Raw genomic sequence first — 18,475 nt, forward strand, 5'->3', positions numbered from 1 at the left:
TATTGGGAAGAAAGACAGTGAGGTATTACTGAAATTCAGCCAGTAATAAACTTTAATCTTTCTTCAGTGAATATATTTTTTTTTGAAGTCAAAGTTCATTCTATTTACAAGGAAATGTACAAGACTAAACACATGACCTATTCAATAAATTAGCACTTAGCAACTATCTATAAAATGGAGTTAATCCAGTATTTTGTTGTTTTCATCCACTGTGATCCGGAGGAAGCATACTTTTAAACCTGTTAACAGCAGTATTGGGGAAGAGAGAAAGAGGAAAATACCTGTGATTTAAATTTATCCAGCTATGGAATGGCAATATAATTACAGTAGAAGCTCAAAGCAATGCATTAAGAAGTTGTGTAATGTGTAAGGGCTCTGGTATTACAGGGGAATACTGAGATAAGCACAGTTCGTCACAAAAACCATTCAGGATGGTGAAATCTAAAGTCCCCTGGGCAAAGTTCTGAAATGATAGCTTCAAACTGGCTGATGTAGCAACAAACACAATCTTCAGTTATGCATTGATGAGTAAAGGGGCACAGTGTACCAGCATATTCTGTGAAAATTGCACTGCAGTGAGTGGAAGTAGCTCTGAGCCCCTTGCACGATTTCCATTAATATCAGCTGGGGCTTATGGATGAGAACGGGAGTTGGCTGGAAAGAGTGCCATAACTTAGTTGAAATCCCTGAGAATAACTCACCTCTGGATTCAACGGCAGTGAACACTTTTTTTTTTAAAGAAAAGGAATGGCATACATATCACTATTAAAATTCATATGGTGCACAGACTGCATAGCAGAGCTGGGAACCATAAAGAGCAACTAAAATTATGAGCACAATTCCTTCATGAAGGGCAACTAAAACTGATAAATATGACTTTGTGTCACAACATACCTCATTCAGTTCTGGAAATAGTTCCTGAATCCCAATATCCAGTAGAACATACGTTAACTAAAATAAAGCGTAGAGATAAATTACATTCTGGAATTAGCAATACAGACTACAGCGACCGTAGGTGATTAGTAAGCCCCCGCTTAGAAGAATCTCCACCTACATGGTAACAAATCCCGAACAATAACCTAAAAGGACTCCCACGGTACACTTGACAGAAAAGTACAACCCCACCCAGATGCAAATGAACCTTTAAGGGCTTATATACTAGGAGATGGGACCATTTTAAAACAAACTACGGTAGTTTAATAGGCTCTATTATTGTTAACTGTAGCTTTGTTGACACATGCCACTTTGAATACCTAGTCATGACAAGATAAGCTGGCAGTAATCTAGTGTCTTCATTCTGCCAGATCTCAAGTGGCAAATTTTATTAACCTTGCACCGAGGTGTCACAGCGAAGAATTTTGTCATGCCACAGCTGGGGTGGCACTGGCATCACAAATCCCAAGTGATCTTACCAAACTCTGTATAACCCACACCCTCCCTGCCTATGCTCCCATGAGCTACCTACTGACATCCCATGAGCTACCTTACTGCTATCTATTTGAATTTATTTTGGCACCAGTATCACAGATATATATATATATATATATATATATATATATATATAAATAATTTAAACCCCACCCTTCCTGGTTTAAAAACTGGGCTCAGGTCGGCTAAGAGCAAGTATAAAACATTGATTAAAATGCGACTTTAAAACAGCATAGAATACAGAATAAAATGCAGCATCAATAAAATTCATAAATTCAGGGGTCATTTTTGGAAGGAAAAAAACCCAGTCAGTAGACATCGAATGATCACCAGGGCTAACTGGCCAAGTTGGTCTTACTAGGGCCAGCAAGGAGACCAGGGAAGAATTTAAATGTGGGGTCCCAGAAAGGGTTTCTTCATAGAAAAGGAAAGGGAAAAGGGAATAGAGGATCAGGCTAATTCAAATTGAAGGCCAGGTGGAATAGCTCTGTCTTACAGGCCCTGCGGAAGGAGATCAAGTCCTGCAGGGCCCTAGTCTTGTGGGACAGAGCATTCCACCAGGTCGGAGCAGTCACTGAAAAAGCGCTGCTTGTGGTGGAGGATAGTCTGGCTTCCTTAGGGCCCGGGACCTTTAAAATATTATTATTCATGGACCTTAGGGTCCTCTGCGGGACATACCAGGAGAGGCGGTCCTGTAAGTACGAGGGTCCTAGGCCGCATAGGGCTTTAAAGGTCAAAATCAGCACCTTAAACCTGACCCTATACACTGGAAGCCAGTGCAGCTGGTAGAGCACTGGGTGAATATGCTCCCATGGCAAAGACCCTGTGAGAAGCCTTGCTGCAGCATTCTGCACCCGCTGGAGTTTTTGGGAAAGTTTCAAGGGCAGCCCCGCGTAGAGCGGGTTACAGTAGTCAAGCCTGGAGGTGACCATTGCATGGATCACTGTGGCCAGGTCGGGGCGGGAAAGGTAAGGGACCAACTGCTTGATACGGCGAAGATGGAAAAATGTCGCCTTGGCTATTGCTGCAACCTGCGCCTCCATGGAAAGGGAGGCATCAAGGATTACACCCAAACTCTTAATGGAAGGCACTGGCACTAATTGAGCCCCCGCAAGAGAAGGGAGTTGGTCCCCCAACCCCATGCCATCCCGACCCAGCCAGAGGACCTCTATCTTCGAAGGATTTAATTTCAGTCGGCTCCCACAAAGCCATCCAGCCACAGCTTTCAAGCATCTGGTCAGTGTGTTCGGGGCCGAGTCAGGGTGGCCGTCCATCAGCAGATAGAGCTGAGTGTTATCAGCATATTGGTGACAACCCAGCCCAAAGCTCCGGACAATCTGGGTGAGGGGGCGCATAAAGATGTTGAAACGAATCGGGGAAAGGATTGCGCCCTGTGGCACTCCATACACGAAGGAGTGGTGCGGTGAAATCTCCCTCCTTGGCGCCACCTTCTTAAAGGAGCGCAGCCATTGTCTGGCTGTGCCCTGAATCCCCATGGTGGCAAGGTGGTGGTCCAGAAGATCGTGATCAACCACGTCGAAGGCTGCTGACAAATCTAAAAGAATCAGCAGTCCCAACCAGCCTTGATCCAGTTGTCTACAGAGATCATCTGTTAGGGTGACTAGAGCTGTCTTGGTCCCCAAAACCAGGACAGAAACTGAGCTGTAATGGAACTAAAGTTGTGCAGCAGCCTGGCAGTTTAGAAAAAAAGGTAAGGGGGGGGGGGACATGATAGAGGTGTTTAAACTGTGCATGGTGTGAATACAGAAAAGCCTTTTTCACTCCACTGTAATACTAGGACATGGAGGAATCCAATGAAGCTGAATGTCGGACGATTCAGGACAGACAAAAGAAAAGGCTTCTTCATGCAGCACCAGGTTAAAACATTGGAGGTTGCTCTCACAGCAGGTAATAGTGGCCCCCAACTTGGATTAGAGAAATTAATGGATAATGCTATCACTAGCCATGATGGCTATGTTCCATTGCCACTGCCCAAGGCAGCATACCTTTGAATAGCAACTGCTGGGGAACACAAATGGGGAGAGTGCTTCTGGGCTCATGTTTGGCTTGCAAGCTTTCTGTAGTTGACCACTGTAAGAACAGGAAAGTGGACTAGACCAGCCCTTGGCCCTGGTTTCTCTCCAGCAGAAGAGAAAAGGAGGTCATTTCAAAACATTATAAATAATGGCTGTGAGTAAGAGCACCTACCTGTTTGTTGAGCACTGGCTGCTGCAGTCCATCAAACAGAAGTCTGATGCCTTCGTATTTGGCCTCCTCTCCAATGCACTTGCCTATCAAATCTGGACAAAATGCCAAAACAAAACCAGTTATGGCAACTCAAACAAGGAGGAGTAGGAACTCAATGCCCAGATCATCCCCGGAGCTTTAAGTTATCAACAATGATTATTCTACAAAAGAGATCAGCTGGTGACACCCAGTTTCCCTGAAACATTTGGGCAAGATCAGCACCCCGACATATTGTTTGTGTCGGGGCAAGCAGCACATTTCCTACCGCATCTATTGTTTGACAAGGGAGTGACTTCATGCCTTGAAGTTCATGAACCAACAAGTGTCCCGTTTGGGGGCACAGAGGCATTATCACGTTCTGCTCAAATGTAATGATTAACCAGCTGTGCCTATCCAGTCTTAAGTTACGTTAACTGCATTGATAATCCTCTGCTGGATGCACAATGCAGTATGACTTAGGTCAAGTCAGAGAAGTTTAACTACATTTAGGTGGAGCGTTCCATACACAGAAGAGTTAAGTCCTTTACAAGTCAGCTTGTTGTAGTCATCACAATTTGTTCAAATACAAGTTCTTTATATCATGCACAGTTAAGAGAGAAAATCCTTTGCACTCAGAGGTATATCTAGGGTCCCTTGCACCCTTGGCATTAGATTCAAACTACAAGGCAGGGGCAAACGGTAGATAAAATGGCAAGCAGCTAGCAGCAAATATGTTTCTGTGTGCCCGTGACACTGTGGAGTTGTGGACGCCCATGCTACTGGGAAAGTGTCCCAATGAATGTGGCACACACCTTCTCAGCATAGTATGAAGAATGGATGTTCTCTTAGCATTCTACATAAAGTGGCAAGATGGTTGCATCACACCTGGAGCCCAAGAAAGGCCCAGACAGAGGAGCCTCAAGCAAGAAACTTTGGGGCTGGGGAAAGCACCATAGGAAAAGATACACTTAGCAGCAGATATGAAGGAATCCTCCTGATTGTCTAATGAGACTGCATAGGGACATCTTTTACTGGAAAGCAGCAAGCACACCTTCAGCAAATATGCCCTTTGCGTTCTGTGAATCCCATCCTCCTACAATGCTCTTTTCGAAGCATTAAACTACGAATTATCAAAGATATGACACTGTATCAGAAATGCAGGAGGCTTCAGCCGATAAATTGCAAGAATCCAACAATGCTTATGCCACTGCCAATATTGCTAAAGAGTTTATACGAAGAGAGAAAGTATAAAACAGTAACACACACACACACACACACACACACACACACACACACACCACACCAAATTTGTCACATGAGAATTTCTACGGTCCACATAGGTTTTAGAAATGTAATGCATCTCAAACCATCTCCCAAGTCTTTCAAGCTGGAATGCCATTCAAAAATGTGCACCCCTGGATATTTGTATTAACATGTGCCATTCAACTTTTGGTCATTTAGCACGCCTCTCTCTTGACAGATCATGCTGCAAAAATACTGAACCTGGAATGTATTTCATCATTTCTTCAAAGGTCTGTTTTGCCCTCTTGTGCTTATCCTGAGGAGATCGAGGTTCAGAATTCTCACGAAATACAGCATCTGAAACAAAAGAAACCCATTTTTTGCTGTGGTGCTATCAGCACAGGTTGACTGTTGCTTTAATTATCTTACTTGGTGAATGTCAGTTAGTTAAATGCAAAAGGTACTAACCTTAAAAAAAAAGCCCTTTAGTTAACAGCTCTTGCTGAAGTATGCGCTAGTTTTTACTTTACGCAAAGACACACAACAACAAAAAAGGCAACTGTGCAAGTACCAAAATAAGTTGCAAGTACAAAACAGAGCAAGTCTTTTTATAAAGGGATAACTTTCCACTAACCTCTCAGAAGTGTTATAAGTGACACCAGGCGATGCTCCTGAAAGAGTTGCTCTAGCTTGTGCTGCAGGTAGTAGTCTGTGTACTCCTCTAAGGTGCGCTTGAAGAGAATTCGCCCTCCCATCAAGATATGGTGAAGCCAATCAGGAATATGGAAAACAACCCTACCTGCAAAGTCATTATCATTACATATATTTAGTCTATGGGCATGCTTTTTTATTTTTGGAACACATTTACATTTCAAAGCAGCTACAGAGGCTCTGATTAAGCCTCCATGTTCTAAACAATGGTTGGGGGGAAATGGTTATGTATATACTGTAAACAAACTACATTTAAAAAGCTCATCTTGCAGATATTTGTAAAATGCCAACAAGACACACGTATTGCTGTTAGCCATGGTAGCTAAGCATTAACTTCCACACTACAAGTCAGAACACTCTGAGATAATAATAATAATAATAATAATAATAATAATAATAATAATAATAATAATTTATTATTTATACCCCGCCCATCTGGCTGGGTTTCCCCAGCCACTCTAAGATCCAGAAGTGGAGGCTAACAGGGGGGCAAGGCTACTGCCTTCACCTACTGCAGGCATGCTGTGGACCAGAGTGCCCATGAAAGCCTTTTTGGAGCTCCCAGGATGAACCACAACCCTCAGACTCCAAGCTTTTATTTTTTTCAGTCAGGTTTCTAAAAATTTTAGAACCTGTAATACGAGGCAAAACCTTCTTATCATTTATTATGAGAAATGTTCACAGCAATAGTGTGTGTGTGTGTGTGAGTGTGTGAGTGAGAGAGAGAGAGAGAGAGAGAGAGAGATCTCAATATTGTGTGATCTTCACAACCCAGATAACCATGCCCCACCCCACCCTGGCAGCCATTATTGTGTTATGCCACACCTTCTGTGATGACTGGTGTGCACAGAACTTTTTCAAAATACTTGTCATTTACCTCCCTCTTGATTTAATAAGGAAAGTAATGGGAGAGTGCAGAAGACAACATGGGAATGCAAAAACCTGCAGTTGCTGGAGCTTTCCTGGCTGCTGACAAATACTTTTTGTGGGAAGGGGGATTCTGGTGGTTTGCCTGGTCTCTGAGTTCCATCTTTAGTGAGTGGCTCCTATTTGTGATGAACCATCTACACATGGTAAGTTAAATCCCATTCTTCTTCCAGCCACCGCCTCCTACTCAGCAGGGCTGAAAAAACTGTCCACTGTTACTGAATATGCTCATCAATCTTATTTCTCCCCAAACTTCAGAGATCCCAGGGCCTTATATACATTGTGGTGATTTTTGGAAACAAAAATTCTGTGGGTGGCAAAAAGTGTTCTCTCTTTGCTTCTGCTGTAATTCCATCAGCATAGTTGTGATCAAAGTCCCACATTGCAGAAGGAGAGAGAGAAAAAACATCGAGTCAGCATCGGAATTGTGCCAATAACAAAACTTTCCACACCCATATCTTTGAAATGAGATTTATCTGATCCTGGCACAAACTCCCCACACACATAATATGTTGTAGATAAGCCTCTTGTATTAACAGGCCCTCTGCTGAAAAAGAAAAACCAAGACATGATTTCTCACCAATGTACATTAAGTAGTCATAGACTCCTTCGACGGTCATCATTTCCATAAAGTAGTTCTGAATTTGTCTTCTCTCTAAGTTCTCTGAGCGGTTTGCGTTATTCTTATACAGGTCATTAAAAAGCTGAAACAGGAGAGTATCAAGTTTTCAAACAGCAACATCACACAAAAAACACCCCGTTCTTCAGTAATTTGCAGGTTTAATGGAAGCCGCATCACTTTTCTCTGGCAACAACAGAATAGCTGAAGCGGTCAGAAGTTCTGAAATGCTATCCAATATTACCATAAAAAGGATGTTCTATTATTTTGAATGAAATTATCTGAGAGTTTGAAACATCAGCTTTACTCAGTTTTTAGCCATGTCAACCATTAACCCTAGTCTTGCACTTCAGCTATGCCAAAATGAAGTCTTCGCACCTGTGACATTCTGACTTTGAAGGAATCTGAATGGAGAGGGAGGGAGGAAAAGACAGGATTGAATGAACCATGTAGCCTGTTCCTGTACATGGAAATGGTGTACAGACCTCTCCCTTTCAAAATGAAGCAACTGCCCTGCTATGTACGAGGGCATGTCTTTTGAAAAGGAGGGAAAGTTTCAAAGGCGGTTTGTGAGATGGAATGAGGGGGATCTGCTGTTTAAGGGGGGAATCATACTCTTACTAGATTTGGAGTGTGCCTAAGTATAGCTCTTTGGCTCCCAGTCTACAGACTTTACAGCTTATTCAATCAGACAAAAGTTATGGTATAAATAGGTATTGATAAAAGGTTGTCTTTACAATATCTGATTTTGTTTCTCACCCCAGCAGACATACCACATACCTTTTTGTTGTTTTCAGAAGTAGGACTGAGAATAGTAAGCTCGGGTTTACTTGGCTTAGGCTTGGGAGATTCACAGGAGTTAATAAAATTTATAATGAATGGCTCCAAGTGCTGGCCTTTCTGAAATTAACCAAACAATAGTTGTAATGGAACATTTTCAAAAGAAAAGCTCTCTGGGACAAATCTACTACTAGTTTTTGGGTGGGAGGAGACATAGTAATTACAAACACAATTAATTAAGTTATACCCACCTCTTTCATTAGCTTCCCTGGGACAGATTTTATAATTTTACCTGCAAATGAAAAACAGAAGGGAAAAATAAGCAATGCTTCGCATTAGCAATAACATAGCATTAACTATGTTCCTCCACTTATTTTTTAGAATTGGGTTATATCCAGCTACATCATACGTAAAGTAAAATCCCTGCAATTAATGAGTATATTAATTTCAATGTCTACTCAAAGTAGAATTTAGCTGGCTGGATGCAATCTGCAAAGTTTGTCCCCTGCTCTTTTTAAAAGCTCAATTCTCTTTTTAATCTTGACTGCACCTCCTATCACTCAAAGCCATCGTTGCTGTTGTGTATACTTAAGTATTTTATGCATGGAATGAAACAGATAAAATAGATACTTAGTCTGATGGAGCGTCTCCACCCCCATCGTTCTGCCTGGACACTTAGGTCCAGCGCCAAGGGCCTTCTGGTGGTTCCCTCACTGCAAGAAGCCAAGTTACAGGAAACCAGGCAGAGGGCCTTCTCAGAAGTGGCGCCTGCCCTGTGGAACGCCCTCCCAGCAGATGTCAAAGAGAACAACAACTACCAGACTTTTAGAAGACATCTGAAAGCAGCCCTTCTTTGAAGGTGAGATGAGAACACGCACGTTATTATCTACGTGACAAATGTTTGGCTCCAGACTTGCTTTTCCAAGAATGAAGGGGTCCCTCAGTCTGTGGAAGGGACTTTGACAGAGCAGAGGCTCACGCTGTTAAAATCGGCACTTTGGTACAATGCCTCCTTCCTCTTTCAGCCTCCACATCGCCTCCCATGCTGCTCCAGATCTTGCTTTTCTGGGAAAGCTGGCAAAAAAATCACCCACGTTCTGCCAGTGGGACCGTAACTGAGTTTTAAACCACAGTTGTACCTTGGAAGTCGAACAGAATCTGTTCCGGAAGTCTATTTGACTTCCAAAACGTTCGGAATCCAAAGCACGGCTTCTGATTGGAGATTCCTGCGGCCAACCGGAAGCCCCGTTGGACATTCAGGTTCCAAAGAATGTTCGCAAACCGGAACACTCACTTCCGGTTTTGCAGCATTTGGGAGCCAAAATGTCCGAGTACCAAGGCGTTCAGGATCCAAGGTACAATTGTATACTATTTAGTATTAGCTACCCAAGAGAAAGATTTCTATACGCACATGGGAACTTCTAATTTTCTACTCTCCAATCATATGAATCATAGCTGGTTTAGACGGGTGGCAGAAAGCAGCTGTGGGTGTGTGGCAGGAGGTGAAGGAATGTTTTAATTGATTAGAATCCAACATTTGCAATTTTGCCCTCAGCTATAGGGTTGTTGTTGTTGTTTACATACCTAGATTGACATCAGGCAACATTTTATCAAGAAACTGAGTCTCTCCACCATTAGGGGATAAGAAGTCAGCCAAAAGTTGGCTGTTGCTTAGTTCTGGATGTTGTGAAAGTTTCTTTGAGGGAGACAAAAAGAAAAACAAGCAATTACACTCAAATTAGCTTCTCTCTAGGAATGGAAATTAACTGTTAAGTGTTGCAAAGTAAAAATCATGAGATACAATTTGAATTAAAATGCCATTTGAGATCATGGTCATTCAAAATGTGTTGTGTGAATATCAGATGGCAAATGTACACACACTGAGAGAATGGGAAATTGATGAGGAGCAACCCAAGCTATCCAAAGAAATAAGTGAAGCTTCTTCATACCTGCAGATATTCCTGAAACTCCTCTCTCTTTGACATCAAGAATTCATAGTTCTTTGGTCCAATGATCCTCTTTGAAGGAAGCTGTGCATCAGGGAATGTACCTGATCATAGCACAATATACACAATATAGTTAAAGTGAAGATTTATTTTCAGTTGCACTAAAATGATAGTGTAAATTTTATCAAAGTAAAATGCTATTTTAATCTCCACAGGAGAGTAGGAAATGAACATACCATGGAATTCTGTTAGCTTTGACTCAAGAACATAAAATTCAAGGTATTTTCTGTAGACCGACCAGTGTTCAGGTTTGTGACCAACTGAAAATACATACAGATATTTTTTTTACTTTTCCCTCTAGTTCATCCAAGGGTTTAAAAAAAAAGTTCTACAGGCAAATGTACAAGTGTAAGACAATATGGAAAAGTCCTCAGAAGGTGGTATTATTATTATTATTATTATTATTATTATTATTATTAGCAGCAGCAGCAGCAGCAATAATATCCTGCTGCAGTCAAACTATAAATACAAAAGGAAATACCCCAGTATCCTAACAGGTGCAATGTTCAATAAGAGTTTATCAGGGTTTCAGACAATGCATTTGGATTTGCTGGTTCTTAATATTTTTCAAGACTTCACAGGATCTTGAAAACAACTAAGATAAAATGAGTGTGCACCAGAGCTGGCAAATCAAGAGTATTAAGGCAGGTAGAGTAAACAGGCATACACTTGTAAAGGTACCAGTACCTGCCATTCTGTCATTCCTTTCCACATCAATGCAAAATACGGGAATCCTCTCTTTCCTTTGAAGAGGGGGGTCTTCAAAAAAGTCCACATACGGGATGGTAATTTTCCAAGCTGCAAGATTGCGAGGGGTATTAGGCGTGCTAAGTGCCTCCACGGGAGAATCATCTTCCATTACCACGATGCCTTCTTCAATCTACAGTGGAAGATTCATGCATCAAGAGACCATTTTGAGCCTATTTTATTCAAGGTAACTTAAAATGTGTTTCCTAATGTGAACAAATGTATCTTGCCTTTTGACTATAATCACAGAGCTCAGGAAAGCTTACAATTCAAAACTGACAAAACAAAGTATTAAATTGTACTGTATGGAAAAAAAACCCAGTGCTTTTTTTTTCTATAAAAAACTGTTTAGGGCTACTCTCATTTTGACTCAAGAAAATCACCATTTTATAGTTGAAATCGGGGGAAATAAATACAGTAAATGGAAAAAAGTACAAAGATTCAGGAAATGTTTAGGGGTATGCGTTACTCCCAGAAAAAAGGCACTGATAAAAACCAAGGCCATATCTAAAGTTTCAAGAAGGGGTGGGAAACCTGTGGCTCCATTTACTATCGGCTCCGACCGGTGTGGCGAAAAATGAGAAAAATGCCACAACAGTTCCTTATTTAGCTATGTCTGAAAGAATCTGCCTTGAACACAATATAAACAAAGTGGCACAAGCTCTCAAGAGAGCCAATCAACTTCTTCAAGGATGAAACTCATGTGATCGTGTTCACGCACTTGTGTTGCTAATCAGTAACCATAAAATGAAGCAAGACAGAATGGACTGAAGTCGGGACGGGGAGCAACCATAAAACGGATTGGTGGCAGCATGTGGGGAACAGGACAGAGGACGAGTGTGCAGTCAAAGCTGCTAGGACAAAGAAGAACCAACTCACAAAGTCATCCTCTCCTTCAGCCAGGCCATAGTTGGGCAGAACTGCGCCTTCCATTGTGGTACTCTTGAACACGCCTTTAATTTTGCTACTAATACTTCTGATTCCGGACGATTCTCCTTTTCTCTGCATGCTCCTACATGAAATAAAAAGGGAAATGCATACTGCGTAGCTATTCCAAGGAGAGAAAACTGAAATACCGCAAAGGGAACACTGAAGCGACTCTACTGCACGAACAATTCATGGGGACATTTCTTTGCCCCAATCCAGCAAAGAAGATGAAAGGGAAAAGGTTCTGCTAGTAACAGACCCATACAAACAGATGTTCCATGTTGCCAGTTCTGATACTTCTGGTCACTTGGTAGAGTAAAAAGAGAGACACAGTCCTGGCACATGCATACCCTGTCCTCTATTCAAAGCCCTCTGGATTGGGGCCTATGATCTATTTCACTTTAGCATTTACAACAGGGGTGGGGAACCTTTGGCCCTCAAAATAACTATATCAGAGGTGGTTTTAGGGCAGCACAACTGGTTCCCCCGCAATGGGCACCAAGCTGAAATCCCTTTCAGTTAGCACTTGTTCAGTTATGGGAAGCAAGTGTGAGGGCCCTGACAGGGTCCTCTTTCCTCCTTTCTAAAGCCTAGTTAGCACTTGCCCTGCTTTGGGGTGGGATAGGACCCTGCAGGAGTCCTCACACCTCCTTCCAAAAGCCCAGCATAGCATGAGGGCTGGGGAGGAGGCGCCAAATTCTGGCCTAGTTCAGGGCACCATAATACTAAAGCCTGCCCCCTGACTACCTCTCCTATCATCCCTGACCACTTCATGCATGCACGCAGGACTGGTCCATGCTGGCTGGACTGATGGGAGTTAGAGCCCAGCAACATCTGGAGGGCCACAGGTTCCTCATCCCTGATTTACAGTGTAAATTTCACACAATGACTATATTCAGAAATTGCAATAAACTATGGTTTATCGTTATGGGAACAAGCATACCCCTCCAGAGCCATGAGGATTACAGGAAACTTTCGCTGCCAATTTCAGCTAACCACAGTTTAGCATGCTGTCCAAATCCTAAACTATGATTAATCTTAACTGTAGTTTGGTGAAAGAAGTCAGACTGATAACCCATGATTTGAAGTTAAGCTTAATCACGCTTCATTGGGTTTGACTGATCTGAGAAACTGCAAATGATCAGAAATGGAGCTGAGAACTCCCTAAGAGTGGCTGGGAAAACCCAGCCAAATGGGCAGGGTATAAATAATAAATTGATATGATGAAGAAGAAGTTACACTGGAGGAAGAGTGGGAGGATGTGAATCTGGAGGTAGGCTAGGCTTGTCCCTGTCACATCAAACCATGGTTTCTCTTGACATCCGAATGCAACAGCAGCAAAACATCATCAGCTGTGAAATGCTGGATACACAGAAGGAATGCTTTTTATATTGCAAGGGCCTCGACAGGGTGTGGGCGTGTGAATTCAGACACAGTAACATTGTTAAAGTGTAAACATACTGCACCCTACTCTAGCCCCATAAAATACTTCTCTAGGGCTCAGACTATCCAGGGTTAGGTGCAGCAGGCCAGCTTTGCTTCCTGCCCAAGCTCGGCAACCAGTCTCTTACACTAGAGAAAGCAACAGGAGCATTTGGGGACAGCACTGGGATGGGCTGCTAAACCTGCTCCTTGGCCTTGATGATCCCACCTCTTGATAACCCAACTTATTCCTGTCTGCACAGCTCCCTCTTCATCACCCGATACTGTCTGGGAGAAGGCTTCTATTTCTGGCCAGAGAAGTGTGATGGAATGTTAAAGAAACAGCTCAAAATACACAGATTACAAAAACCCATAGCTTTCTGAAATGCATCCCTCCAAGTCAGGCATGGCCAAACGTGGCCCTCCAGCTGTTTTGGGACTACAATTCCCATCATCCCTGACCACTGGTCCTGTTAGCTAGGGATGATGGGAGTTGTAGCCCCAAAATGAACTACCGTATTTTTCGCCCTATAGGATGCACCGGCCCATAGGGCGCACCTAGATTTGGGGGGGGGGGGGAATAAAGGGGGGGAAATTATTTTTCCCCCCCAGGCGCGGGGCTGGGGCGGGAGAAGGCCGAGCTTCCCCCAACCCCAGAACGGGTCCCAGAGCGATGCCAAAGCTGCACGCCGGGCTCCGGAGGGTTGCACGGAGCTTCCTGAAGCCTGGAGAGCGAGAGGGGTCGGTGCACACCAACCCCTCTCGCTCTCCAGGCTTCAGCGAAAGCCTGTATTCGACCCATAGGACACACACACATTTCCCCTTCATTTTTGGAGGGGGGGAAATGCGTCCTATAGGGCGAAAAATACGGTAATTGTTTTCTTACTATAGCACCCTTTCTGGCAAATACAAAACAGAAGCTGATGTAGTAACAACAATCAAGGAAACTGGCTATTCATATTGCAAAAATCACAGTGAGTGGTATGGGGGGGAAATGCTGAATAACGTACACTTAAGCTATTGTTAAAAGAGCACATAAATAATCAAGCATTTGCACAGGCATGTGTGACATGAGACGGCCCTAACTTACTTTAAAGCAGCAGGGAGAGATGGAAAAAAGCCAGATGGGAGTGTTAGGAGTGACTGAAAATGAGGGAAAACAGACGCAGACGAAGCCTCCTGGCTGGCGAAAGCAGCTTGCCCTAAAGAAGGTGGCTTGATGCATGGCTTATAATCTTGCTCAGAGCTAGAGCAACTTATAACAGAGCATCCAGAAGGCAGCAAATTCAAATGAAAAGACAGACATTAGCCAACAAATCTGCATTCCTCACACAAAAAAAGCCATGCTTCACATATACAGCACGCTGGACTGATGCCCTTACACCAAACAAAGCCAACTTCATTTCCTACTCTAGAAACACACCAAGCATCCGAGTGGGGGTGGGGGAAAACCCTCACAAAATGTGGGTCTTATTCAAAAAGTGGTAGTAATGGCAAATCAAAAAACAGGGGGGGGGGGTTGTCCTGCACTATTTGGTAATAGCTATGGAATAACTGGACTGTGTTTTCCGCTAACAAAAGCACTGCTAAGCAGAACAGGGTCTTCAGATATCTGCTTGTTAACCCTTACTATTCTGTTTGCAGTGTGCATCTGTGTTCATATATAAAACCTCAATGGGGAATAAGTGCATTTAAAGAAAAAGGAATAAGCACAACTATTTGACCCAGTTATTAAAATAGCATCATTAAACTAGGATGGGTACAGCAGGTGGCTAGTGATTTAGGAATGCTTAGTGGCAGATTTCTAGAGCTTAGAAAATATCCAAGGAAAGCTATGCCTTAAAGCCAAACCGAATGCCATTTTTGCTGTTTCAAAACAAGACAGAAATGTGCACTTACTAGCACTATCACTTGAGCCTGGAAATAGTTTCCATGTATTTATTTATTTTTTAAAAATGTTTACAAGTGAAATATGATATAGTCACAAATAGATACAGTGTAAACAAGCAACAATGGCATGTCAGCTCAATTTACTATAAACAATCCAAACAGAGACTACTTCTCCAACTAGGCAACTAACAGTACTGCATTCCACAAGCCAAGAAAAAGGTGAATCCCATTACACTTCTATTCTACTCAAACAGTGCAGTTAAAAATGTTAGTAGCTACTATAGTGGCTGTCATTTCCAAATGCACATGGACGTATCTGCTTTTCTTCACAACAGCATGATCTTGCATTCGCTTACATATACAGTATGATAAAAAGTACTGGCGCTGTTTCATAAAGTTTGTGACACCACAGTTATGCTTGCTTGGAGCTGAACTTAAATTTAATGCATTTGGCGAAGCTGCGCACCGAAGATGTAAAGTGGTCTGCTGAACTGGTGAGATCACAGCAGATATCTGATTTTTCCTTCGAGCCCTGAAACAATGCTGCAGTAGGATGGCCCATTTCACACACACACACACACACCCGGGGGGGGGGGGGGCAGGACTTTTGTGCCTTTTACAGCTACCCAGAAAGGACAACAGAAACAGGCGACACTTCCATGGTAATTGCATCTGTTGTACTGTTGTACTGTTTTATTGTTGTTAGCCGCCCTGAGCCCGGCTTCAGCTAGGGAGGGCGGGATATAAACAAAATTATTATTATTATTATTATTATTATTATTATTATTATTATTATTATTATTATCTGCATGCCAGGAAATGCATCACTTGCATAGATTTGGGGTGGGCAGTTAAGAGGAAATAATATCCTTCCCAGAATACAAATGTCAGCAATTATTTAAAAGTAGCAAGAATAACTGAGGGCTGAAAGGAAGACATTCCTGAATTATTTTCATACTAATGAAAGCCATACTAGTTCTCTTTTTTCCGTTTTCTTTTCTTTAGCCCCTTATTTTAGCTGCATTTCATTGCATTCCACTCCAACTGACACTAATCCAATGGCAGCATGTAAGCACCAAGCAGATGTCTTCAGTTTTTGACTGTTTTATAGCCAGATAAAATTTGTGGTTGCCAATGAACTGGTTATTCCCCAGACATGACACTAGGCTTGGAAGAAGGTGTGGACTTACCACTCCCCTTGGCTTGACTTGAGAGCTGTCACAACTGCAAGCCCTCTTTCCACACTTAAAATCCTAACATGGCTAGAAGGATAGAAGGCAAGCTCTCTCCACCTTCTTGTAAGCTCTTAACCTTGAGTATAATATATAATTTACGCACACACACAATTAGTTGGCCATTTGGCCAACTGTGTTTTCTTTTTAAAAAAGAAAATTGGGCTTAATATTGATTCAATAAAATAACACATTACGTACTTTAAAAACTAGCTACTTGCACTATTTTAAACTCAGAAACCAAGCCCAACAATTACATGAGATCATAAAGAATTTTATGAGAGATATTAGAATACTGAGAATTACACAGACACAACATGCACATACTCCAGAAAGGCAATTGTTTTTCACACACCATTCTTCTTTAGATAGGAAATATCTACAAACAAAATGTGGAGCTACGGAGCTAATTAGGAGAATGTATAGCAAACGTTACTTACCACTAAGCATAGGAGGACTGTATTAGGTAAGGGTCATTTTGCATACAATCCAGTCCCATGTATGCAGATAGGGCTTCCCTACTCTCAGCACAAAACAACAACTGGAAAACCTGTGCATTCACAGTCATAGAACTCTGCCTGACATAATGCACACCCATGACTCTGGATCCCAGCCATGTGCATCAATAAATCTGGGTTGACAGTATCTGTGCACATGCAGAAATAGAGATCCCCTCCAAGAATAAAGTGGCTCGAGCATTTTAACCATACCATTGCAAACTGCAAGGAGGGTCTGCAATGATGTGCTGCTTGCTACCATCAAGTTGCACTTATCTGTTCATTAATTCTTATCTTTCCCGAAGCAAGCAGACACCTGCAATGCTCAGGATACAAATCCTCTCCTTGCTCAAAGATGACAGGATACTATCATGTACCTAAACCCAGGAAGATGGAGTTTACTTAAATTGCTGACTTACATTTATTTATTTTTACTTGCCATTGATACCCTGCCCACACCCATAGGCACTGTGTGGCATTCATTTTAAAAGCTTGATTATTAATTTTTTTGCCATTTGTGACCATATTCAAACAGTGGGCAATCAATAGTGTCCACAGATCATCTTTCCTTTCCCCACCCCATAAAGTGGTCTGGTGCCAAGAGTGTCCGGTTGCACAGAAACATAGGAAATGTGAGTCTGACAACTGGGTCCAACTAGCTGGGTACTGTCTACAGCAGGCATCCCCAAACTCGGCCCTTTAGCTGTTTTGGGACTACAATTCCCATCATCCCTGACCACTGGTCCTGTTAGCCAGGGGTGATGGGAGTTGTAGTCCCAAAACAGCTGGAGGGCTGAGTTTGGGGATGCCTGGCAGCAGCTCTCCATGGTTTCAGAAAGGGATCTCTCCCAGGCCTACCGGGAGTGCCAGGAATCGAACTAGGGAACCCTTTGCATGCAAACCCATGATGCTCTACCATGGAGCTGTAGTGCTTCACTGGAGCTTGTCAAAGACAGGGAAGGTATTGTGGTCAATGTACGACAACCCATTTCAATGATTATTTAACATAACATGTTCTGTTCTCTCGAGTCTGTATTGAAACAAAGTTTAATAAAAGCCAAATACATCTGACAAACTTATTGCTTCAAAAAAAAAAAGCTTTCAAAACATGCAAGTATAATACACCTACTTGTTTGATTTAGAATTGCGTGTTGGAGATTCATCTACTTTTAAGAGATGTCTGAAAAACTAAGCCAGGAAAAGAAAGTTAAAAAGGACTACACATCTTTTTCATTTCATAAATATTATTTCCATAATAAAGCAGATGATTCATTTGTCAGAAATACTTCAAAATAAAAAGACACATTTTGATACTATTAAATTTGAAATTAACTGTACTACTAGGATCTAAAATGGTTCCCAATTAGCTAAGTACTGCGGACCCCCAGTTTTTCATAAACCAAGCCATGGACCCCTTGAGTTTGAAAATGTTGATATCTCTATGTTAGTTTTTCGTTATGTGAATGGTGCCATGGACTCCCTCCATGTGTTAGGCAGACCCCTGAGGTCCACGGACCACCAACTGGGAACTACTGGTCTAAAGGATTTCTGTAACCTGCTCTTAATCAGCAGAAGTGTCATTTCAAGGCAGATTCCTTATTTTGTCTCAAGGTGATAATATAATCTGGGGCGGGGCGGGGGGGGGGGGAATCATGAATGGGGAACAATATCCATGGCGTTCTATTGAGCGTTTCCCCAGTTAATCACATTGACAAGAACAGTTTCTCTCCCCTTAACAAGAAAAGTCCCTGTCTCAGCAGGCAAGGCTTAACAACTCGGCGCTGCCCTCTGCAGGAAGTGCATTGATGCTAGTCTTTTTCC

At 42.4% G+C, this 18,475-nt stretch overlaps 1 protein-coding gene across 2 annotated transcripts in view; it reads right to left on the reverse strand.

Moving 5' to 3' along the window:
- Window positions 1-34: 34 nt before the first annotated feature.
- SNX14 (sorting nexin 14) overlaps window positions 35-18,475 on the reverse strand; it is a 34,686-nt gene continuing 16,245 nt past the window's right edge. For both annotated transcript variants that reach the window (XM_083497510.1, XM_083497511.1), the window contains 14 exons: window positions 17,784-17,842; window positions 11,566-11,698; window positions 10,627-10,819; window positions 10,116-10,199; window positions 9,883-9,983; window positions 9,518-9,629; window positions 8,185-8,225; window positions 7,934-8,053; window positions 7,115-7,238; window positions 5,531-5,695; window positions 5,158-5,253; window positions 3,637-3,728; window positions 895-951; window positions 35-239 (listed from right to left, as the gene is read on the reverse strand). In XM_083497510.1, coding sequence (XP_083353636.1) covers window positions 234-239; window positions 895-951; window positions 3,637-3,728; window positions 5,158-5,253; window positions 5,531-5,695; window positions 7,115-7,238; window positions 7,934-8,053; window positions 8,185-8,225; window positions 9,518-9,629; window positions 9,883-9,983; window positions 10,116-10,199; window positions 10,627-10,819; window positions 11,566-11,698; window positions 17,784-17,842 — 1,383 coding nt within the window. In that variant the 3' untranslated portion in view covers window positions 35-233. The remainder of the gene's footprint in view (window positions 240-894; window positions 952-3,636; window positions 3,729-5,157; window positions 5,254-5,530; window positions 5,696-7,114; window positions 7,239-7,933; window positions 8,054-8,184; window positions 8,226-9,517; window positions 9,630-9,882; window positions 9,984-10,115; window positions 10,200-10,626; window positions 10,820-11,565; window positions 11,699-17,783; window positions 17,843-18,475) is intronic.

This window comes from Podarcis liolepis (genome assembly GCF_965112155.1).
Source record: "Podarcis liolepis genome assembly, chromosome: 3".
NCBI lineage: Eukaryota > Metazoa > Chordata > Lepidosauria > Squamata > Lacertidae > Podarcis > Podarcis liolepis.